Source organism: Apteryx rowi, unplaced genomic scaffold, assembly GCF_003343035.1.
Source record: "Apteryx rowi isolate R43461 unplaced genomic scaffold, aptRow1 scaffold_219, whole genome shotgun sequence".
Classification (NCBI taxonomy): domain Eukaryota; kingdom Metazoa; phylum Chordata; class Aves; order Apterygiformes; family Apterygidae; genus Apteryx; species Apteryx rowi.
Genome location: NW_020448519.1, coordinates 283,173 through 307,371, shown reverse-complemented (window position 1 = coordinate 307,371; position 24,199 = coordinate 283,173). Strand labels below are relative to the sequence as shown.

The 24,199-nt window shown below is 36.9% G+C and overlaps 1 protein-coding gene across 1 annotated transcript in view; it reads left to right on the top strand.

The window, feature by feature from the left end:
• Nucleotides 1–24,199, top strand: part of CFTR (cystic fibrosis transmembrane conductance regulator) — a 95,490-nt gene that overhangs the window by 45,468 nt on the left and 25,823 nt on the right. Inside the window, exons 12-21 of the mRNA XM_026064507.1 lie at nucleotides 3,491–3,585; nucleotides 6,066–6,152; nucleotides 7,056–7,788; nucleotides 8,989–9,117; nucleotides 11,822–11,859; nucleotides 12,811–13,064; nucleotides 14,120–14,199; nucleotides 18,347–18,497; nucleotides 19,614–19,841; nucleotides 21,985–22,085. Of these exons, the coding sequence (XP_025920292.1) occupies nucleotides 3,491–3,585; nucleotides 6,066–6,152; nucleotides 7,056–7,788; nucleotides 8,989–9,117; nucleotides 11,822–11,859; nucleotides 12,811–13,064; nucleotides 14,120–14,199; nucleotides 18,347–18,497; nucleotides 19,614–19,841; nucleotides 21,985–22,085 (1,896 nt within the window). The remainder of the gene's footprint in view (nucleotides 1–3,490; nucleotides 3,586–6,065; nucleotides 6,153–7,055; nucleotides 7,789–8,988; nucleotides 9,118–11,821; nucleotides 11,860–12,810; nucleotides 13,065–14,119; nucleotides 14,200–18,346; nucleotides 18,498–19,613; nucleotides 19,842–21,984; nucleotides 22,086–24,199) is intronic.

Below are 24,199 nucleotides of genomic sequence, written 5' to 3'. Positions count from 1 at the left end.
GAAATAGATATGTTAAAGAAAATCTAGTGGATACTTCATTAATATGCTGGTTTTATGCTGTTCAGCATCATTACGTTAAGTTTGTCCCTGGCTTGATTTCACTTCCTTCATAAAATGACAGCAAGGATGTATTTGGACCAGCCACATGTACTTTTTACAATAGGTAATGCATGTTCCAGCAAATAGCATTGTGTGTCTATTGGACTTCTTCACTCTGTTTACGCCTTTGAAAGAAATTTCTAAACATTTTTTACTTATTATAATTACAGCCTGAAGTTCTTTGTCTGTTGCATGCCATATATTATCCTGAGGTGAAGGGTAGAGGAGACCAGAAGGGGAACTCATTAAAAGTATGATTAAAATTCCATGTTGACACACCTGCAAAGAAATATATCTGATGATATCCCACCACCATTTAGAACAATGGGAGTTCTGGAATTAATTTCAGTAGGGCTTGGATTTCACCTTGTTTACAAGAGAAGATACGGTAGGCGCAGTCGTTCTTCACCTGGATTTTTTGGAAGAAGTAGTAGAATCAGGAACCAGGAATGGCACCATTACAGCAGCACTACAGACAGCAGTACTAGTAGAAATGTGAAACAGTTGAAATCAACTCAGATATCTAGGTACGTAACAGCACAAATCCTAGTGTCCAGGTGAAGATACCAGGTAAATGTCAAAGTTACAGATGAGTAACATTACTCCTCTATGCATAGTGAAACCACAAGTGATCTGAGCAGGTCATCTCAAATGTGCTTTGTTCTCTCTAAATATTTCATGGCCTATAGAAAACAATTTTGTCATGTTAGGAAAATCTTGCTCTAAAAATGTTATTGCCACTGTTTTTCACATCCCTCTTTCTGCAAACAACTGAGCTGTTTTGTTAGTAACCAGAGTTTGTCTGTGTAGGTCTACTTCTACAAGAGGAAAATAACTAGTTAACATGAGAAGAATTTAAGTCACCTGCAATAGCTTTTCAATACATAAAAGCATCTTGATTTTAAGGTCAGAATCTTCTAAGTCAGGAAGGGAATGCTATTATCAAATTAAAGAGTTGGGAGAATCTCCCATTTCCTGATGAATCAAGCAGTCAATTTCTAGTCCCTGAGTTGCTGGACCTTTAGTCTGTCACTGATCCAGGGCTGAGCAGTATTGTTCATTCTGTTCCTGAGGTCAGGGCAATTTACAAGGGAGTAAGAAGGAAATATTTTTCTGGCAAGTTTTTTATTTATTTTTTTACTCTGCAATACCTCAGAGGCTTGGATTGCCAAAGACTGCCCAACAGGGAATGACTAGCAGTCAAAATCACAGCTGAGGTGATGAAAATCATATTATAGATGACTTTCATATGAAATGTTAACTTCTAGAGAACAGCTCAACTTAGAATCCCTGGAAATCTGGGGAGCTTGACATCCAAGTCTGAGTTTTGAGTCTGAGCACTTCTCTGGGAATGACATGGACTACATATGCATGAGCTGGAATCGATTATTCTCATGTCGATACCACTGCTGAAAACAGGAGTCCTGTATTAGCTGATTACATCAGACAAGATGATAGATTTCCAGAACAGTGCTGTAGTGAGACTTAATCTTTCCCCTTCATATTTTTCTTTTTGTCTTTTACTCCACTTCCTCTCTACCTTTGTCTTGATAGGAAAAGTCAAGTTAGTTTTCTGACTAGATAAAGATTTGGTTAACCTCCAGAAGAATTTAAACTTGTCTTTCTTGGAAAGTGACAGGCACCAGCTTTCTGATTTCAGACATAGTAAATGCTTGAAAAATGCTTCACATATCTTTCAGGCTTTTACTCAAGGAAAGATAACAAACCATGAACCTAGTGGGCTTTCTTTACTTTACTTTACTGCCTCAGTCATGATTCTGACTCTAAACTGCAGAAATTCCTAGAGATGAAAAACTTTCCAGCTGGGCAAGTCACACAGCTTCTTCCAGTGGAAGTGGTAGGTCATTTGTGGCGTGTCTATGCCTATCATACAAACCGATCAGCCATGTGTAGGTAGATGAACTGTATGAAGTGTGTTTACTATGCATGTGCAGAGTGATGGACTAATAACTTCCCAGAAGCAGCATTACCGAACTTGCAGCACAGTGCATGTAAACAGCTAAGTTCCCTCCTAATGCCCCTTGGATGCCTGGGGGAAGAGAGACCCCAGAAATAGGCTACCTTCATAAAACCTGGCCCCAGAAGCTCACTTCCTGAAAGATTTTCCTATGTCATACCACTTTTTTTTCTCCAGGAATTGTACTATAGGGAAACATTTTGTAAAGCATGAGAACACTGGAGCCACTTTGTCTGATATCAGATTCCTCAGTCAGCTTCCTTGACTTCTGGGGAATCCGTTTTTTGGCAGTGGCTTGGAGTGGATGCATAGGTAGTGAGAATGACAGTCCTTTTCTGCAGAGCTGGGAACACAGATGCTGGGAGCTTCTGAGAGACTTGGGGCTTCCCACTCCACACATGGCATAACTGCCTTGGAGTTGTAGCTCCTGGAAGCTTAGGCTCCCTGGAACCCAGGGAGCAAACTGCCAGGAACCTGAGATGGTCCAGCCTGTGTTTCTGGGAGAAGTCCCCTGAAACTAACACTGCCACAGTGGTCGTGGTTGCTACTGTAATGACTTACGGACATATGCAAGATAAGGCTGGTAGGCAGAGTTAATGTTCTTATTAGATCAACCATGTAAGTGGAAAAATTAGACAGGTTACAGACACACAAGCCCTTCTTCATGTCTCTGCTTCCATGAAATATTTTGGTTTTTGTGAATCCTCAGTTTCTGTCCTAAATACTCCTAGTCAAGAAAACTCCTCACCTCCTCTGCCAGTGAGATCTGTGCTAGCTTCTCTTCCTCTGTGCCAAGCAGAACCCTCACACAGGAGTAAAACGGTAGTTGCTGTTTTTATCACTGGCTAAAGTTTCATTGCCAGCATATTCTCAAGTTATAACTAACTTATAGCCCAAGCTGTAGGACTTGGATCCTAAACCAGTTGCATCCTAAGCTTTAGTATTCCTGGCATTCCCAACTAGGAAATTTGTGCCAGCCTTTTTTAATGCAGCTGCTGAACTATAAATTTCTCTGGGATTTGAGGTGTTCAGATCCAGAGTTTGCTTCCTGCTTTACCTAACTTTAGTGGCAAGCACATTTGTCATTGTTACTTGACATAAAATACACCTTGAATTGGTATTATATGAAGGTACGTTCTTTGCTTTTAGAGGTCTAGTAATTAAGACAAATATTTGTTCTTGAAGTCTTGCAGCTCTTGGTTGCTCTATGAGGTAGAAGAATGATATGTTTTCTTTAATCACCATTTCTGATTATGTAAACAGGTGAAAGAAACAATCCTGTGTGGGTGTTTCATTTCTTTTTTTACAACTGCCATCTAACCTGCCTGTATACTCTTGCTTCCATTTAGTGTGTAGCTTGTGTTCCTTGAATATGAAAAATGCATATCTGATTCTTAAAAAATCTGTTAACAGGACATTTCAAAGTTCCCAGACAAGGATTATACAGTGCTGGGGGAAGGTGGAATCACCCTGAGTGGAGGCCAACGAGCACGAATCTCACTAGCAAGGTATTTTACCATCTAACTATTTTAGCATTTCATATATAAGGGAAGTACCATGACTAAGCCCATAAATGCATGTGGACCAAATTGCACTAAATGAATATCTCCTAGGTTTATGAGGAACTTCATTTTGCTATCAGAAATATGAATTTTGCTCTGCAATTTTGTTTGTGATACATCTGTATATTTATTCACTGAATTTTAAAAGTTTGATGTCAGAAGCATCATCTTCTGCTTAGCTTAGATGAATCTTTCCCTTCTTAGTGCAAGATGACAATTGGGGATTCATGTTGCTACTAATTTTGGACATTTTTTGATGTACAAAGAATAATTGGAAAGCAATGGTTAGTCAGTACTTATGAATAATGGAGGGATAGCCGTCTCTATTTGGCCTTCCAAAGTTAGTGTCTAATTTTGAAGATCTATAGAAGTAGAAGGTGTTTTGCTAGAAATTAGCCGTGTGTTTTGGCTGGATCACTTAGCTGTCATCAGTAATCCAGTAATGATAACTCTGATGTGTAAATGGCCCCATTTTTTTTCTCTGCAAAGTGTAAATTGTGTTGATTCCCATGGTCAGAAATGCAAGGTAGAATTATGTTACGATGCATCTCATGAAAGATGTGCATGCCTGTGTGAGGGTAAGATAAAAGATGGATTCATTAAAATAGAGAGGCCTTCAGTGTGGATCCTTTTAGTGGATTTGTGAGAAGGAGAAGGGGTATGGCTGGTTCTCTTTTATGGGATAAGGCAGGAGAGGAGGGGAGAAGAAGATTCAGCTTTCAGAGAAAAAAAAACCAACAAAACCCACTTAGATTTTCATTTAAAATCCTATATTTTAATGAACTATTTCCCAGATTCTACGAATAATCTTGTCTGTCACCTTTGAGATAGTCACTACTCATTTAAGTGTGTCATAGAATTGATACTATTTATTTATTGTTAGCTATTTAATTATTATGTTCAAAAGAACTGAATGTCCGAAAGGCTGTAGCTGCATCTTTGCATTTTGTTTGGGCTCCAGTCTAAGCTCACCTTACATCAAGGTGTGCATGTACTCAGATGTGGGTTGCAGATGAGGCTCCAAGAAAGCTAGAGAAGAAAACCTGGGATTACAGCCCTGGGTTGTACTTTCCTGCACTGGTGACAAGCTGAATGTTATTTGCCTGATCTGACATGTGTCTGGTCTACTTTGTGGCAAAGTCATATGAAATCAGAATCCCTTCTAGAAGTGCCTCCAACCCTCCCTCTTGAAAAAACAGATGTTGATTGCCTGAGTTCAGCCTTCTTACAGAACACTATCAATGCCTGCAGCTGCAACAGGTAGAAATAAGGGCATGTGAAAAAAAACAGTGCATGCCCTGGGTTTGAGTTAGCTCACTGGCCCAGTACCCTAAGGTCAGTCACAAATAGCTGAAGTCCAACATCCCAATTACAGCAATAAGCTGAGTGCTACCATTATTCCAGGAAACAAACTGCAAACTTTTTAACTGCTGAAAATGCCAAGAACAGTATGAACTTTTTGTTATTGTGCAGCCACTACATCATAATGTATGGTCAGTGAAATCAATCATGACAGAGGATTTTTCAGTAAGGTTACTTAGTTTATTAACATAATATACTATTATTGAGAGTTTTTCTTCCAGTGGTTAAATATTTTCACATTGTTCAGCATAATGGTTTTAAAACTCATTTAAAAAATACCTTAAAAAGTACCAAAATATATCTGTCCAGATTTTCTTTACTAATTATACCCTGATTCATATCACATCATGATTTTCATATTCACAGAGGAAGGCAAGGGACCTTTTTGAGCTTCTGTTGAAATAGATTTAAAAAAAACCTCTTAATCACAGATTTAGGTCTCACTGAGCCTTGTCCAGGCACATATAGCTTAAGCTCCTCATGCTACAAATAGTTTTTCATGTCCTGAACTTGAAATATGGTATAGTGCCATTCAAGTTAATGTTTGCAAGGTTGTGGCTTGCTAACACACCTGTCTTTGCTTACAAGTTATTTCAAAGTACTTTTAAAACTAAGTCCTGAACCTGAGACCTAAGTCCTTTCAGGCATTCATTTATGAATCTGAAATATTCCCACAGACATCAGTAGACATTACAGTAGGTAACAAATTCCCATTTAGGTAATAAGTGGTCATTGTACATCCAAAGGGACTGTCAGATTCAGGCCTTAAACAGATCATTAAAGTAACCTATATGAAAGGCAGCTGTATAGCTTCCTTTGATTACATAGAAAGTAATGAAAAACTGAGTCAGTATGTAACAGAGTCTACAGCAAGGAAAGGCATTCTTGAAAGGTATCTTACAATCACATTTAATGTTGAACTCCACCTCCATATTAACACTGTAGAAAAGTCTATGAATTACAAATTTTTTATACAAAATGGTAAAGGCATGCATTTTCAATTATATTTATGTAAAATTACAAGAGTGCTGAGAGTTAATTTCATATCCATTTTCTCTTTTCAGAGCAGTGTACAAAGATGCTGATTTGTATCTCCTGGATTCTCCTTTTGGATATTTAGACATTTTTACAGAAAAAGAAATATTTGAAAGGTACTGTATGTTTTGAGAGACTATATTTAAGAATTCCATCAAGTGGCACAATGTAAAACATGGGTGCAAAATGAAAATCCGACTCTAATTAGTGCAGAATTTAATAATAGTGCAAAAATACTGAAGTGATCAAAATGGTACCTTTCTGGGATGCTTATTTTTGGAAATTCTTATGAGTGAGCATCTTATGTTAGCAGTAGGACAGTATAGCCTATTGTAAGAAACAGACCTGGGCCAGGTGTGAACATTACTGCTCCCTTCTCAGTCACAATGTGTTGAACTTGCTATGATCTGTTAATCCCAGAGTGCATGGCTTCATATCTGGTGTGTCTGTGTACCAGAACTTTCATTTTAAAGTGTTTATCTGCTTTGTAAGTATAAATGTTTACAAAAAGCTATATTTTGTCTTGTTTTTATATTCGCTAAGAGACTGGTCATCTAAAAGTGCCCACTGACCAGGAGATTGACAGCAGATTGGCCAAACAGATAGACTTCCTGTTGGTGTAGCTCAAAACAGTAAGGACACACACTGCTATCCATGAACTTCTCGGCCACAACATACCTGAAGTTTTGAAATTGGGCTCATACTTTTGGATTTGGTAATAAAAGATCTAAATAAGCCTAAGAAGAAAAGAAATACTTCACTTTCATGTTGAACTGTGCTTTTTAGTTTGACCCGAAAATTATTCCTTATTTTCCTCCTGTTTTATTGGCTCATGCGCTAAAGTACTCACCCTTCACACATCTCAGCTTTGCCACTTCTTTGTATTTTGGGGGACCAGCTAAGAGTGCTCACATGGGGATGTGTATAAGCAAATGGTTTGAAAGTGGAAGTGATAAAAGCAATATCTAATTATGAAGAGAAAAAATTATTTTTTAACATGTAAATAACTTTTTTTATAGCTGTGTTTGCAAGTTGATGGCAAATAAAACTAGAATCTTGGTTACTTCAAAGCTGGAACATTTAAAGATTGCTGACAAAATATTAATCTTACATGAGGGGAGCTGCTATTTCTATGGAACATTTGCTGAACTTCAGGGTCAACGGCCAGACTTTAGCTCAAAGCTGATGGGATTTGATGCTTTTGATCAGTTCAGTGCAGAGAGAAGAAATTCAATTCTAACTGAAACTCTCCGACGATTTTCCATTGAAGGAGAAGGAGTGGGATCACGAAATGAAGCAAAGCAGCAGTCTTTTAAACAGACATCAGATTTTAATGACAAAAGAAAGAACTCCATAATTATTAACCCACTTAATGCAGGCAGAAAATTCTCAATAGTGCAAAAGAATGGAACACAGGTCAATGGAGTAGAGGAGGGTCACATCGACCTGCCGGAAAGGAGGCTGTCACTGGTACCTGATTCAGAACAAGGAGATATGGTTCTACCTCGGAGTAATGTGCTAAATGCTGACCATATGCTGCAAGGTCGGAGGAGGCAATCTGTGTTAAACCTGATGACAGGCACCTCTGTGAACCAGGGACAAAACTTTTACAAAAAGGGAAGTACGGCAGTTCGGAAAATGTCTGTGGTGCCTCAGACAAACCTGTCTTGCGAGATAGATATCTACTCCAGGCGCTTGTCTCAAGACAGTGTCTTGGACATTACTGATGAAATTAATGAAGAGGATTTGAAGGTGTGTGCTGATTTACATTGATCTTGTTTTTTGATATGGGGATAGTTTTGTGCAATATACTCCTTATGTATTTTTCTACCTGTTTCTGTCATTCCTAGTGCAGTATTTCTCTGTGGAATATCGTTTTGGAATATCTGTGGAATATTCTTTTTTAACTCAGATACCATCTTGAAATCATTGTATCAAATCCTCAAAATTTTATTTTGTCTGATCTTTTATAATTTTTGAATGCTATCTGTAGAGGCTTCAATACAGAGTAATTTGATCTCCCACACTTTAATCTCCTTTTAAGATTACTTATGGTAAAATGAAATATGAAGCTATAACATGAAAGTATGCTATTTTAAAATAATTATATAAAATAGACATTTGAAATGTTAAAACTCACAGAATAAATTAAAATACATTTTAAAATCTGGCACAGTTCTTAAAACTCAATATTGCAGTTGACTGGAATTTAATCAGATTTGACAAATTTATCAGATCTTACTTAAAAAGGAAAGCACTACATAACTTTTATGTCCTGATACAGACAATGAGCAGAGAAGTAAGCTGTATTTTACTCTGTTTTGTGGATTTTACTCTTCTTTATGGATATGCTGGAAATTACACAACTGAGGTTGAATTTTATACCAAGAACTGGACCAAACTTCCTCTTTCTTACAATTGTGAACTGGACACGATGAACTACTTTCATTTTCAAAATTGACAGTTGATTTTCACAGAATGGTAATACTTTCTAATATAGTTTTCTACATGAAAAGGAGATGTGTAGAACAAATATTTAAATCCAAAATTTGCTAAAGCACTCCCCATATTTTCTTTTCCTTTATTGATCTCAGTAGAATAAAAATCCCTCTAAGTATTTATGAATTAACTCTAACAACACATTATTAATCCTCATTGAAAGAAAATAGCTCATAATTAAACAGTATTGAACACTAGTAATGTTGGACAAATTTTGATTGTTACATCCAGAGCTGTCTGAAAATCTCAAATCATCCCTAAACAGTGTCCTTACAACAAAGACGACTCAACTAATCATTATCTTCCTCTCCAGCCATTATCAACCAATCTGAATGCTGTGGTTCTACTGTTTGGAATGAGTTAGCAGAAGGAATGACAGTGTTCAAGTGTCAAAAATTCTCATATATAGACATTACTGCAATTCTAACTATGTTGGTATCAATTCTTTGGCAGGAATGTTTTACAGATGATACTGAAAGCATGGGTACTGTTACTACATGGAATACCTATTTCCGATACATTACTATCCACAAAAACTTGATTTTTGTACTAATTTTGTGTTTAGCTATCTTCTTAATTGAGGTAAGAAAATCTGCTCCTAATGTCATTTTATTATGTTGTTTGTGATAGAAGTATAAATGCATATAGCATCAAGACATTTGCTCATGTATGTATTGCTGGCTGGTAACTGCTCTTAAATGATATTGGGATATTAATTTTCTATTGTCTAATATTGTCTAACTGAACATTGCTTACCAAAGATAGTGAGTGATTAGTGCATGGCAACAGAAGACCCACTGTCTCAGATTACCTCAAGTATTTTCTGCTGTATGGTACCATAAATAAGAACGATGTCCCTACACAGGTCTCTAGCTTACAGGTAAATTATCTTCCATTTTCCATTAAAAGATATCTTTGCAAAGGCTTGGGAGATTAATAACTACTAGAAAATTGTTGAAAAGCACAGATATAAATCCTGGAGAATTGATTTCAATTGACTGCATTATTAACTTTGCTCCTAGTGATAGAATAGAGGGGAATTAGGCAGAGAGCTGCCTGTGGTAGCATTTAAAGAAGTATGGGATGTTATTGCAACATGTAGAGAAGACTTTTTTTAAGTACAGTGGAAAGGGCTGTCAGAAATGTGCTGAAGAACATCTGCCTGATCATGCAAGCCTGACTGTTCTTGTAACAGAAGTCGCCTGCTTTTTCATCTACTCTCTCAATTTAGGAAAGAGTTTTAACATATCTATATAATCTTATAGTGGCCTCTTTTATAATTAATATCCTAAATCAGATTTTTTTCTGAGAGATGGAACATGTTTCAGACAGCAGACTGGGAGGTGAATGGGACTATAGTCAGATGTCAACTTACAAAATTTAGTACCGATTTCTCTTGACATTTTTCAACATGAATTGAAGGAATAGAGAATTCATTAGAAATGGATTAGGGATAGTTTCTGGATGATCGTGTCAGTGAGAGTTAAGGATTTTTAACAGCCTTCTGGTGGCATTCAACTTCTAGTATCTCCAAACCTGCAGAAAGCTATGACTGATGACATTCCAAATTTACACTAAGATTATGTTGAGGCAGACTTAAATTAGTTCTTCTGGCCCAGGAATAGAGCTTGGATCTAATTTGAGACCCCAGAATTTTAAACCACTTCCAGGGCATTTAAATGTATAGCTGTTGTTATCACGTAAGTTTTATTTTCATGGTAATGGAAAATGGCTGTAGAAAACCTACAACAGCAAAGCTAAAGGTGAGCCATAGGTGAAAAGGAATTTTACCTTAGAGATACATCAGGTTTTTCCCCTCATATTCAATGCACATTTCTAAAATGTATTAAAGATTTTTGACTTTAAATTAGATTGAAACTCGTTTAAATAATTAAAAAGCCTCATCTTGTAACTGAAGAACAAAACTTAGAACAAAGAATATATCCATTTAAATTAAACTCTCCACAGTACCTACTGCTTAAGCAAAAGCCCGTTAATAAATGAATGGGCTGGAAGTTATTCAGTTATAGCATAGACCATGTAGCCTCTAGTAAACCTCTGTGCAGGAGATGAAATCCCAGACAAAGTGAGTATGTGGCCTATGCTAACACTCTGTGCCCTTCTGACCTTAGATAATGAAGAGAGGCTAATGATGGATGTTAATGTATTAACCTGAGAGAGCAGGGACAAGTAAAGCTGCAAGTAGAGTTTTGATACTCTTCAGAGGTGAATGGGACTATTACGGAAGATACTAAAGATGCTATTTTAGATTTAGAATGAATTGCCTTATATCCTAGGTCCCAAGCTGAGTCTGCACAGATCACCATAAGTAGGGCACACCTCTACTAGTGGTGTATGCATGTACCTGGCTTAAGCAGCTCAAAACTATGTTCCTTAGATGCAGTATGCAAAGCCTAGGGTTGCTGAACTGGAAGAACAGTTATGAATGAAAACATGTAGAAAGGCTTTATGAATTTATCCTATCTCAGAATAGTCTACCTTCATCTTCCCAGCTGAAAAAAATGGTCCTCTGCTGTGAGAAGTCAAGGTCAGAACAGAATTCTGTTGGGAGACACAGAAAGATTATTGTGAGGGAAACTTGATCCTTGCAAATGCTGAAAGGGCACAACAATCAATCTTGAATTATTTACTGTAAGACTCACTGGACAGACAAGAAGAGGTGGTGTAGAAGCATCTGCTGGGCATTGAGACATCTCCCAGTAAAAAGCATTAAAAATATCCACATTAAAAAATATGAAAATCGATTATGTGGAGAATTACACAAAACAAGGAGCCAAGTAAGATCAGATAAGTAGATGTCTCAAATGTAGTTATCAGTTAGCAAGAACAGCAATGCAAGAATAATAATGTTAAATGTTTGATATTCGTATCTGAATAGCTGCCTTTGAAGATACTGAGAAATAGACTTGCTGTTTTAGAGTTACCAAGAACTATTGATATTTAAAACTTAAAGTATGTTAAAATATACAGTGAATATGCCTTGTAATTGAAAATGCATTAGCAAGTCTTTGTTAATAGTACAGAAAAAAACAAAAGAATATTTAGGCACTTCAGAGCCTAATTGTAATAAAAGTCTAAATGTAGCTTTCCTGGTGGGATGCACTAAATGGTTTGCGTGGAAGGATTTTGCTTCAGGGAAGTTTGGCTTCCATCCATTTATAATGCTTTCTCCACAAACAGTTACTAAGTCAGAGAAAGAAGAAAAGTGAGTAAAAGAACATAATGTGACAAGAAAAAAAATTAACTCTGTGTTCTCTGTTCATAGGTAGCTGCTTCTCTTGTTGGGTTATTCTTTGTTAAAAAGTAAGTATTGGTGTTATTTTATTGTGGGATTGGGGATTCCTTTTTGTTGATTTTTGCTATAAATATTTAAATAAGTTCTGCCAGAAGTCTATATGGATAGGCACTAGCTTATATTCAGTGAAATGGTTCATAGAGAATGATCTGAATACCTGATGTAGGTGATCATCTTAAACTGATACTTGTTTAAGTGCTAACAGTCAAACGATTTGTGCCATATTGTTGAGTACATACCAATGCACATGAGACACATCCTGAGTCAGCTCGCTCTAGAGGTGTGTGGACCTGATATTTCTGAATACATTGCAGTTCACCACTGGCTTTCATAGATGAAAGGTGAGACATTTGCTTAGGAACATTTTAGGTGAACAGTTTCTGTAAGACCCCATTGTATAGTTTCCTCTGTTCACCTATGAAAAATTCCCAGAAGTCACAGGATCAAGCAGATGAAGATTAAACCATACTGAGAAGCAGTGTGGCCTTCTTGGGTAATGCTTGTGATCCTTGTTCTAGTCCCACAACACTAAGTCTGTAGATATGAGCATAGGAAGCACAGTGATGCAAATTTGGGGGGATTTATGTTACTGTCCCTTAGAATAGATCTTACTTTGTTTTTTATATTGCATCTGAAGCATTTTACTTGCTTAATAATTCACTTTTTTTCAACACAGTAGTTTGGGGAAAACTATCTAAGAGGGTTTTTGGCTATATATTGCCTTGGCACCTGAACACACAGAGAGTAACTTTGCCTTATTGGCACATGGGATAATTCATAATTTACACTTCATAAATGCAGGGCAATATTTAATAAATGATTGGAAAAATATATAACTCATTATTAATGTAGTTTTATGTGACAAATAAATATTGCAGTACTATTTGTTTAGAGAGAAAATGACAGAAACAAACTCACAGTTTCAGGTAATATATTTATTTTTAACTTCCATCACACAGTTCAACTTCAGAAGCAAATACAACACAATCAGAAAACTCTACTTCTGACAAACCTCCTGTGATCGTCACTGACACTAGCACCTACTATATCTTTTATATTTATGTGGGAGTGGCAGATACCCTGCTTGCCATGGGAATCTTCAGAGGTTTGCCCCTTGTGCATACACTTATAACAGTGTCTAAAACTCTTCATCAGAAGATGTTGCACGCAGTTCTTCATGCACCTATGTCAACGTTCAACTCTTTGAAAGCAGGTAACTGAGAAGGGAACTGATTGACTCATGTATGGGTTTTATTTTAATTAAACAATTTTCATTCTGTTAAAGGATACCATTGTTTTCCATTTCACTTTTCAGTCAATTTGAATGTTAAAAGTTTGCTACATAAAGTAATTTGTGAATCTTTTAATGAGCTTTGATTGCACTTTAAGTATGACATATTTCAGTTGTCAGCCTTGATTTTTGAAATACCACTTTCTACTTTGGAGTAGAAAGAGAAAATTATTAATTGTTTCAGGCAATAAAACCAGAGAAGGTTTTAGTGAATAGAATTTATCTAAAACTGTAATAGAAAAGATATAGTCAGCTACATGGTGAGTGACAGAGATATGAATGATAAACAGTGCCTTATTTCATGGGAAGTCCTACTGAAGTGGCATAAAATGTCAGTGTGAATAATGGTACTCGTATTCATATTTGACTTTGAAGTTGATACAGAGTTCCTTGTATAACTAGTGATACAAGTTCCATTTCCCACTGTGTATGAAATTTCTATCCCATACCCCATTTACCAGTGCATACTAGATTGCAGGAGACACTGGTAATGAAAATACACCATAGGGTGTTTTCTTTGATTTCCCCATTATATCCTTAATTCTGTTGTTATTTGATGATTAATACAATAACTTTGCATAGAAGTTAAGAAACTGGTGTACAAACATACATATGCAGATGTGCAAATTATCGGGGTATCAACAGAGCCTGCTGCATAAAGGATACAGACCTTATGCCTCATGCCTCTGTTTCTCTCCTGTTTAATTATGTTTCTTTGTTTTTATTATATTTTCCTGGAGTTTTTGTGAGATTTCAAAGCTGAAGCAGAAGTTATAGAGCCAAATTTCTTCATGATGAATGAAACTGTAGCTCCATTAAACTGTAACTGAATTGCTTGTACTAGAACAAATGCTGTATTTATCCTTAATATCTTGTGTTCAGAAAAAGCTGTATTTTTTGCTAAAGCTAACAAATGTAGGAGTTACTTGTGCTAAAATATTTGCTTTACATTTTTTTGTTTGTTTCTTAATCTGTAGGTGGTATACTTAACAGATTCTCAAAAGATACAGCAATAATGGATGACTTACTTCCGCTTACAATATTTGACTTTGTTCAGGTTTGTAAAATAAAAGTTTTAGATTTTGCTGTCTTATAGCACTATAAAGTTTTAGTCATACATCATGGGAAAGAAATTGTATTAATTAAAAGAATTAACAACTGGAATTACATCCCAACATTCTCTTTCTTTTAGAAATCTATGTATCTGTTTACATGGCTGTCTATCTTGTTAGTCAACTTCATTGATTCTTTTGTGAGTACTTGCCCATATGTCTACCTCCACTGTTTGTGCAAAACCCTTTAAATACTCAGGCTTGGAAACATTTTTGGCCTGAAAACCTATACAGCACAAGTACACCCTGCTGCTACCCACACTCAACTTCAAAGATATAAAGAGCATTTCTTAGTTTCTTTCAGTTATCTTGGCTCAAGATGAGTATTTTTTCATGCTATCCATTGATTGCTTTCATCACTTTCATGAATTTACCTCCTTAACCTCTTCCATTCCTCATCTGCTAGCATCGCCCTTCATTTCCTTCTTATCTTTTGTTGAATATATTCAAAATACATGATAAGCTGCACAATCTTTCCAAGTTCTTCTGGAGAAGAGCACTGAACCTTCCCATTGTCTTGAACACTTTTCACCAGTCATGCCCTCATAAGTCATTTCTCCCAATTCACTATATATTCAGACTTGTTTGGCAGCTTCAGACTTCCACGGACACTGCCAATAAACAAGTGTATCTTCATCTGAAAGATACAGAGAAGTTAAACATACAGCTTTCTCCTCCTGTGCTGATTATCACAGAATCACAGAATGGTTGAGATTGGAAGGGACCTCTGTACTCAGGACCTGGGACTTTTCCAACCCCCTTGCTCAAAGCAGGGTCAACTAAAGGAGGTTGCTCAGCACCATGTCCACTTGGGTTTTGAATATCTCCAAGGATGAAGACTCCACAACCTCTCTGGGCAGCCTGTTCCAGTGTTTCACTACCCTCACAGTAAAAATGTTTTTCTTACGTTAAAATAGAATTTCTTGTATTTCAATTTGGGCCCGTTGCCTCTTGTACTTTCACTTGGCATCACTGGGAAGAGTCTGACTCCATCTTCTTTAGCCTCCCCCCCCCTCAGGAATTTCTAAACATTGATAAGATCCTCCTCAGCCTTCTCTCTTCCAGGCTAAACCGTCCCAGCTCTCACAGCCTCTCCGCATAGGTCAGATGCTCCAAGCCCTTAGTCACCTTCATGGCCCTTCACTGGACTTGCTCCGGTATGTCCCTGTCTCCCTTGTCCTGATGAGCCCAGGCCTGGGCACAGCACTCCAGATGTGTTCTCACCGGTGCTGAGGAGAGGGGAAGGATCACCTCCCTGTTGATGACACTACCCCTGATACGGCCCAGGAGGCTGTTGGCCACCTTCATCACAAGGGTGCGTTGCTGGCTCATGTTCAACTTGTCGTCCACCAGGACCACCAGGTCCTTCTCTGCAAAGCTGCTTTTCAGTGGGTTGGCCCCCAGCCTGTACTGGTGCATGAGGTTATTCATCCCCAGGTGCAGAAATCTACAAAAAATGCTAACTTCTAAAAGTACTGGGAGGCCCAAATCCAAATCTACTGGGGAGGGAGACTTGGTCTCTGCTAGCCTTCAGTTTATGGTTGCTAACTGCCAAGCCTTGCTGGAGAAGAAATAGCAGGTTTGTCTTTGTGATATGCAAATGACTTCTGACATTTCCCCAAGAATTTGACACAAAATTTGAGTTAGTTCTCTTTCACTCTTCTATGCGGATCAGCTGATAGATGACTCAGCTGACTACCTTATGTATAGGGACACTGCCTCCTTCACTATTTCAGCTGTGGATATCATGAAACATTTTTCCTTAGGGCTTTCATGGGTAGTAGACATACCATAGGGCCTTCTCTTTTACAGAGCAGGGCTTTTCATCCAGCATTAATGAGGTCCCACGATGAAAGAAGCCAGGGTTATTTTCCAGTCACTGGAGATATACCCAGTTGCCCATAAAAGAAGAAAAGGTCTTAACCCTCACATCAGTGGCAATAGATAGCATCTGCAGTGTTTTATGACAACCATCTGACCTGCTTCTATACATCTTGGATATGAATTGCAGCCTGCTAATGATTACTTAGCATTGCAACTAGTTTTTAAATCCCTCCGTCTTCTACCAGTGCTGACAGTGGGATCAACATTTTTTGGAAATCCATCATGTGAGATACTGCTAGCATGTATTGCTAGCCCCTAGCGTTAAATGCAGTCCCACCTAAAAGGTCTTTGTGAAGTCACTGGACATTTATACCTGTGGTTGTGACTGAGTTTTCCATGACTGATAAACCACCACTGGTTAACCAGAGCAGCTGCTGTAGTCATCACCACCCTGAATCCTTGCTGAATTGCTGGAGCTACCATGGGCTGCCTTTTCCAAAAGGGAGGCACACAGGAAGCTCTAGAATTTGTCTCCCCGTTTTTCTTTGATACTACTTTCATTCCTGGTCTGACCCAGGGTCACCACAGTGCATCACTGTGGTTCTTAATTGGGCTGCATTATGTCTCTGCTGGCATTCCCTGAATGTATACCAATGTAGCCTGCTTGTGTGTTGATTTTTGTTTCTGCCTTTTTAAAGTAAATGTCATCTTCCATTTGACTTTACACTTATTTTGTGTTCAGAGTTTGCCAGAGAACACAAATCTCACATTCAACTTTTTATTGAAATAACTGTGTTGGAGCAGTAGTGAGAACAATATGGCATCACGGTGGCCTTTGCAAAATTTGAGTAAATGATGGAAACAGGAATTAAACCAGTCACTGTGTGGCTGTATGAGCTCAAGTAACCTGAGAGCTGTATAATTTGGCTAAATATCTTTTGAATAGTTCATTCTCTTCTTAACAATTACAGATACAAGAGGTACTAAATTCTGCAGTTTGAAATAATGAGCAAACACAAATCCACACCTATGTTGCTACAGACCAGTGCTATACAGCCTGCACAATTATAACCCAAGTGTGTCAGCCTTCTTTTAAAAAAATGGAAAAAACAATGAAAGAAATCTTTAACTGGCTCAGCTGTTACAGCAGATTTTTTCATAAACTTTGTGCTGCCATTGAGTTGATTAGACTTCTAATGAAAACAAAAGATAGGAACCTGGAACATAGTTATGTGTTTGTGAAAGACATTGGACTTGGAATATTGGATATAAATCTTTCCTTGAAATCATGTAAAAGTAATAGCAAAAGCACCAATTGCAAGGTTCTCCCCAATTGTCCATTTGCAGTTGCTTTCAGCTGATAAATTTTCATTTTGAAGTGGTTGTTTAGTGTGAAAGGTAACACTCTGGTACAAAGCAGAGTTTTCCTATTCTGCATACACTGATCTATTTGATGTTCGTCAGATTTAAGTATGAGACAGAAACAGCCTAAGTGCTTAAAGCACTTCTGGAGAAGAGCAAGGCCTGATTTGTCTAAATCTGTCTGTAGCTACTGAGGATGAAGTCTTATGGCAATGGCTGTAGTCTCCGGCAGGTGTAAATAGATTAAACCTTGAATGGTTTTGTATCATCTTCTGTGACTATAAAACATCTTTTTTCTCCTAAAAATTTCTCCTACCACAAGTCCTCTCAGGACTTATCTCCTGTCATCTGAGCAGTGAACACCTACTAGGAGTGCTAGCCTCATTTGTAGGTTATAGTCCCTTGAACAACTGATGATGTACAATTTCCCATTTTTTCTGACCCTCAGAATGATCTACTGATTGGCCCAGAATCTGCAGGAGACTGGCACCTAGTTTCAGGCTAGCTAGTGCACCTCATCCCAAACAAGACAAGGACAGCACCACTAGGTTTGGGAGGTGGCTACAGAGATGGCAAGCATCTTTCATACAATTTTAACTGGAAAGTGAGTGCATAGCTGCCATTTTTTTCATAATTTAGAAGCTTGTAATACTCGTTGTACTATAGAAAACTTTTCTTCCTCCTATTAGAAAAGATGGCAGCCATTCCTGTAAGTTATGGATCTGGTCTCAGTTATTTGTGATCTTCCCATGGAGGTTTGTTCTCAGCTGCAAATCCTAGTTAGGTTAGGACTTTATGTTCTTTTAAACAATACATAGTTGCCACGGGAAAGAGATTCATCACCAATCTCTAATCTATAAAATGACAAGTTTACTATATCAATAGTATTTTTCTTTCATTCTACAGTTAATACTCATTGTGATTGGCGCTATAACAGTAGTCTCAATATTACAACCCTACATCTTCCTGGCATCAGTGCCTGTGATAGGAGCCTTTATTGTGTTAAGGGCATACTTCCTCCACACTTCTCAGCAACTGAAACAACTGGAATCTGAAGGTATGAGCAGCAAAATTGGTAGACTTCTAAATACAGAACAAATCAATCGAGAAGTGATTCACCCTTTCACCTCTTCTTTGCCTTTTCTCTTGCAAAATGCCCATTGTCTCTGAGAGCAGAACACACATATCTCTTAAAAATCAATGCTATTACTGATCCAGCCAATACTGAGTGGTCTGCTGCCAAAGTGCAATGGAAAAGACCTATTTAAAGTTGGGCATTATCACCACTGCAGCTGAAAACAAATAAAGTCCTGACATACAGTTTTCTTGAGAATAAACTTGAAAAATTGTGGTCAGACTTGGTATGTGCCCCACAAATTTGTTTCTTTATGTGAAAAATTTAGAATAGCTATCAGTTTCTGCTTTGATTACAATGAATTCTCATTTCAGAATAAGTTATTTGAGTAAATTTCCTTCCTCTACACCTTTTGAAAAACTAACATATTCCAAATAAAATGGAAAATCCAATTGAATTTGAAGTATGGTTTTGCAGATCAGCCGCTGTGGTCTGGCTTTTCAATAAACTGGCAGATCCTCAGCCAATCAGTCATGAATCTTAAACACTGATGATCATCTTCTCTTTTACTTAGAGCATAATTCTGAAGTTCTTCAGATCTAAATCTGAATTTCTTTGATGTTCACGGGGATCCAGCATTGGCTTACCACTTTTAATGTAGTGCAAGATCTGCTTAAAATTACTCTGTCAGTACACTGGAGTCCAGAGCGCTAAAGTACTCTGTTTGTGATAAAAAACTTTGCTCAGTGGAGTTCTCAGAATTTTAGGAATTCATTCTGGTTGGGGAGGAATGTTCTTCTTCTTGTCACATCTTAAGCAGACAAGGAGTTTCCACAAGTAACATGCTAACTATGAAGAATTAAAGTGATCAGCTACTGTCATTATGCTGAGTGGAATTTCAGCCCATTCAAGCAAACACTGTTATTGTATATCCTGTGCTAGGATTATTTCAGTAATGTACTCCAACAGCGTGCATAAATTAAACCAGTGACAATAATTATACCGCTGTGAGTTGGAGGTTAGGGCTGTGTTTTTGTGTTATACCACAGGTATTTGTTTATGAATGTTTATAATATTTTTGATTTAAATACTTTACAGCTCGGAGTCCAATATTCACACATCTTGTTACAAGCTTAAAAGGACTGTGGACGCTGCGAGCTTTTGGGCGACAGCCATATTTTGAAACCTTATTTCACAAAGCCCTGAACCTACATACAGCAAACTGGTTCCTCTACCTGTCAACGCTGCGTTGGTTCCAGATGAGGATAGAAATTATTTTTGTTGTTTTTTTTATTGCTGTGACATTCATCTCTATCATAACTACAGGTACATTAACTTTATCTTTACTGGAATACTAAAATGGAAGTTTTGTTTCTGTTTAACAGCTCAGGTTCAGAAACCTCTAAGGAGAATAAAGTGTTGCACAATTTAGCATACATTGGAGTCAGTAATTTAAGTATGTCTTATAATAGTAAATACCAATTAATTAAAATAGAAATTATACCACTGTTATACCTGATGTTGTAGAAGACTAATTGAAGGGATTGATTTGAAAATAATATCAACATATCTGAGGGGCCAGAACTTACCTTCTCTTGACTGCAACTGCTGCAAAAGTAAGCTTATGGTATGTAAACCATATTAATGTAACTGTGTTAGTGTACTGAAAAGTTTGAATAGGTGATTATCATCTTTGTAGCTCAAAGCTTTTAGTAAGTAGATGTTGTTCTCATTTTTCAAATGGCTGAGTAAGACATGGAAAGTTTTATCTTTTAAAGTCACATCAGTAGCAGAAATAGTCATCCAGTTTTCTAATTCCCAATCCACTGATCTATTTTCTAACGTGAAGTTTTGCAACTCAAAATAGCCTTAAAAAATGGCTCGCCAGTCCTAGTAAACCCAGTACACAAGTGAGAAATGCTGTATACCTTATGCTGCCCCTGGCTGGCCAGGCATAGCCAGCCTTTGACAAGCAGAGAATAGGAGGTGAACGCTCCAAAAGCTCTCTGCTTCTTTTTCTTTGTAGGTGTTGAAATAATTAAGTTCTGTGAAAAAATTCAACAGATTCAGCTATAAATAAGTTTTAATACATTCAGTAGGCTTTTGTTATGTATATTTTTTTATTTTGATTCTTAAGCATTATTCTCCCTCTCCCAAGTTTTACACAGAATTTTGTATGCAGGATCTGGATGGAGTTTAAATACCATGATAATTGATGAACAAAAATTTGCTGGTTTTTTGAATGATGTTTTTGGTTCTAACATTATTCAGATCTCATTTGATCATACTTCAGTGTTGAAAAATAATTAATATAAAAGTGTACATTTCATCAAATATTGTATTGTGTATGAAATTTTATCCTCTATTTTCCTAATAAGGGGCTCTCCCTGCTCTTAAAAAAAGAAAGAAAACATACAAATACCTCTATCTGAAAATATTTACCTACAGTACTTTTGTTATCCAAGAGGCTTTTAACATAAAAGTCATAGGAAAACAATATTTCCGCTCTTTTTCATTTTTTACTTTGTGCGCTTAGAAGGGTTTTTTTTGGTTGTTTCATTTTTTGTTGTTTTTTAAGTAAAATTGGCTGTTTCTCATATTTTTTTTCTGGGTGTTTTATTTGTGAAAAGGTGTCACCATTTTTAATTTTGTTATCACAGGTAATTAGTACTTGGAGTAACACTAAATCAATTTTCTTAGTCGGCTTTCAGGAGGAAAGATTTGCTTTTATTATTTAGTTCTATAATTAGTCTGATAATGAGGTGTCAATTAGCAAAATAAGTGGAAGTTTGTTGAAGGAAACCATAGAAGAAACAAAGAAATCATAGAAGAGCATTTGGTTTAAATTCTCTATTCCATTTAACACTATTCATATTAAAAAATCAACTGTGCTGTAGTTTATAATGCTTATATTGTTTTGTATGAATTCATAAAGATGCAGGAGAATCCCATGCATGCTAAAGAAAACAGGTAAAGCAAAGGAATTTATATCTGCATCTTTGTGGAACAGTAAGAAGAATGTGTCCTCTATTTGGCCTAGAGGTGAAAATGTAAACTGAATCAATTAGTTTGAATTTTAAAGTTGTTAGGCGTGGTGCTTCATTTGAAGATATCCTTTCATTTCTTTCAATATGAGGTAGGCATATAGGAGTCATTTTATAGATTCACATGTGGTGGACAGAGGAAATTGAAATCACAATTATAAAGGCTTGATTCTGTTCACAACTTAGTTACCAAGATTTAATTTGTCCCTCCACCAAAGCAAGATCGGGTTTTTAGTAAAGCCAGTCCCAAAGCCAGGAGTTTAACTGATGATTAAACTCAATCATTTATATAATCACACAGTCCATGTTTCTCTTACGAAATGCAAGAGGAGAGAAGCTTTTATTTGAATATATATTTTAAGATATACATTCTAATTTTCTGATGTCTGTTTGGGTATAAATAGAATGTGTTTTTCTCTCTGCAGGTGATGGACCAAGCAAGGCTGGCATTATTCTTACTTTAGCCATGAACATCATGGGAACCTTGCAATGGACAGTAAACTCAAGCATAGATGTGGACAGTTTGGTAAGCATAAAATGTGCTGTACTATGCTCTGTTTGTTTTGAAGAATTGCCTTATTTTGTTGATAATGGGTGCTCTATGAGTTATTTTCAGACTTGGATATGAAGTAGACATGTCAGAAAAGTTCCCCTTACACATTTCACAGCAACCTGCTGGCTTTGCTGCTGCACAAACTGAGTTTTTCTGTGATCAAAAATTCTCTTGGATTAGAACAGGGGAAGGCAATTAACTGCATGTGAGATTTCAGATTGCATGTGTACCAGCAATGGAAAAACTTATGAAAGGCTTGGGTTTGTTTTGTTATAGTTACATATTTATCTAGACCTTTCTTGATCTGTTTTGGGGCTTTGCACAGCAAATCATAATGGAGGTGTCTGAGCTCCTTCCATGCAAAATCAATAGCGATTTAAAAATCTTTCCTACACTTCCATGGGGGTCTCTTTCTGGTTTTGTGTAAAATAACCTCTGAAATAGGGCTCTGAAGTTTTACTAGCATACTTTTTAATACGTTTATTTAGTTATTTAGTTTGACTGTAGACAGAATATTCTACAAGGTTGATTCATCATTATCTGTTTGTTGGGATTTGAAAAGCAGACAAGAAACTTATCAAAGAATAGATTTCTTCTTGCAGTTTTCGTCATGTTTCAGCTTAAGTGTATGAAAGAAAGTTTGATGTATTATTTTGAAATATATTAACTACTTCTTTCTTACACTTCAGGCATTGTAGGATTCATTTTGGACACCATTCTTATCACAAAATACAGGAGTCATATAAACCGTAATTACATCTAAGAAAAATTTTTTATGAGTAGATCTTCCACATCCAGCCATACCATCTTTGAATATTAAAGTTAGTTTCTCCAGCCAACCATTTCAGCATGAACACTGGAAAACAAATAGCTCTTACAGCAGATCTTAGAGGCTATTAGATCCTGATTTACTGAAATGAGTTGTTGTTTAAAAAGAAATTGGGGAAGATGGTGACAGTGAGGGAATATTTGCCAGCTAAACATACTTTTTTAAAATAAGTGATTCAACCACCCTTATCCTGAAGGAAATCCTTAAGAGCCCCAAAACTGGGAATTAACCACTTGCAATATCTAATCTCTTGTTTGCATGTATGACTGGTGATAGTCCAGAAAACTGACTACCATTCAGGGACACATTTTTTCCCTATCCACCAATTGTTTTATGATGATTCTTTCTTTGCTTACTAGAACAGCATGTCTTGAAGGACAAGCACTTTGTGAAAGGGCTTGTTTGTCGTAACTGCAAAACATGCAGAACTGCTGTTCTTTGACTGATATGATGTAAAGTATGTCATTGATAAGGCATAAGAGTGACAACAACAATCAACTCTCATTTGTGAACTTCATCTTAGCCTTACAAGTCATAATGTGATCATTCTAAACATAAACATTTGTATGAGAGTCATATTCATATATTATACTTCTTAATACAAACTGAAGGTGTTTCACAAAGGCAACTGAAAATCTTAATACGGCATTCAGAGGGTGTTTGATGCACTAGAGTTTTAGTAAAGAGCTTCCACTTTCTTAAAATGCATTTGTGTTAAAATGTCATCTATTAGTTGCAATTAGGAAGTAACACCCCTTCCCCTGGGGGAAAAAAGTCTCAAATTGCTTAGGAGTTTATGACCACTTTTCTCTATTTAAAAACAAAATACTGTAATGGAGCACTGGCTCTGTTAATAACAGTCTTCTGAAGTGCATCAGTTTATAGATGGATACTCTGGACTTCTTTTGGCAGTGGATTGCTGTCCACCTTTGTATTTTTAGGTATCCCAGATGCCAAGCTAATAGATGTTCCTGGAAGGATTGTTTTCCTGACATTCAAAAGCTTTTTCTGTGCGCAAGCAAATAATAATGGCGTCATAGCTTCAGGATAATGAAACTACTTCACTGGGTGATGCAAATATATTATTTCCTACTCTTTGTATTCTCTACATTTAGCACTTCCCTCTTTAAAGACTTTTGCAATCATTTGGTTCAAGATATCCTGCAAAGGCCTGCATGTGTGCCTGACTTAGTGCTCTGAAAATACTCTATTTGATTATACTCACGTTTTCTCTCAAGGGATACTTTGAAGCTCCCCA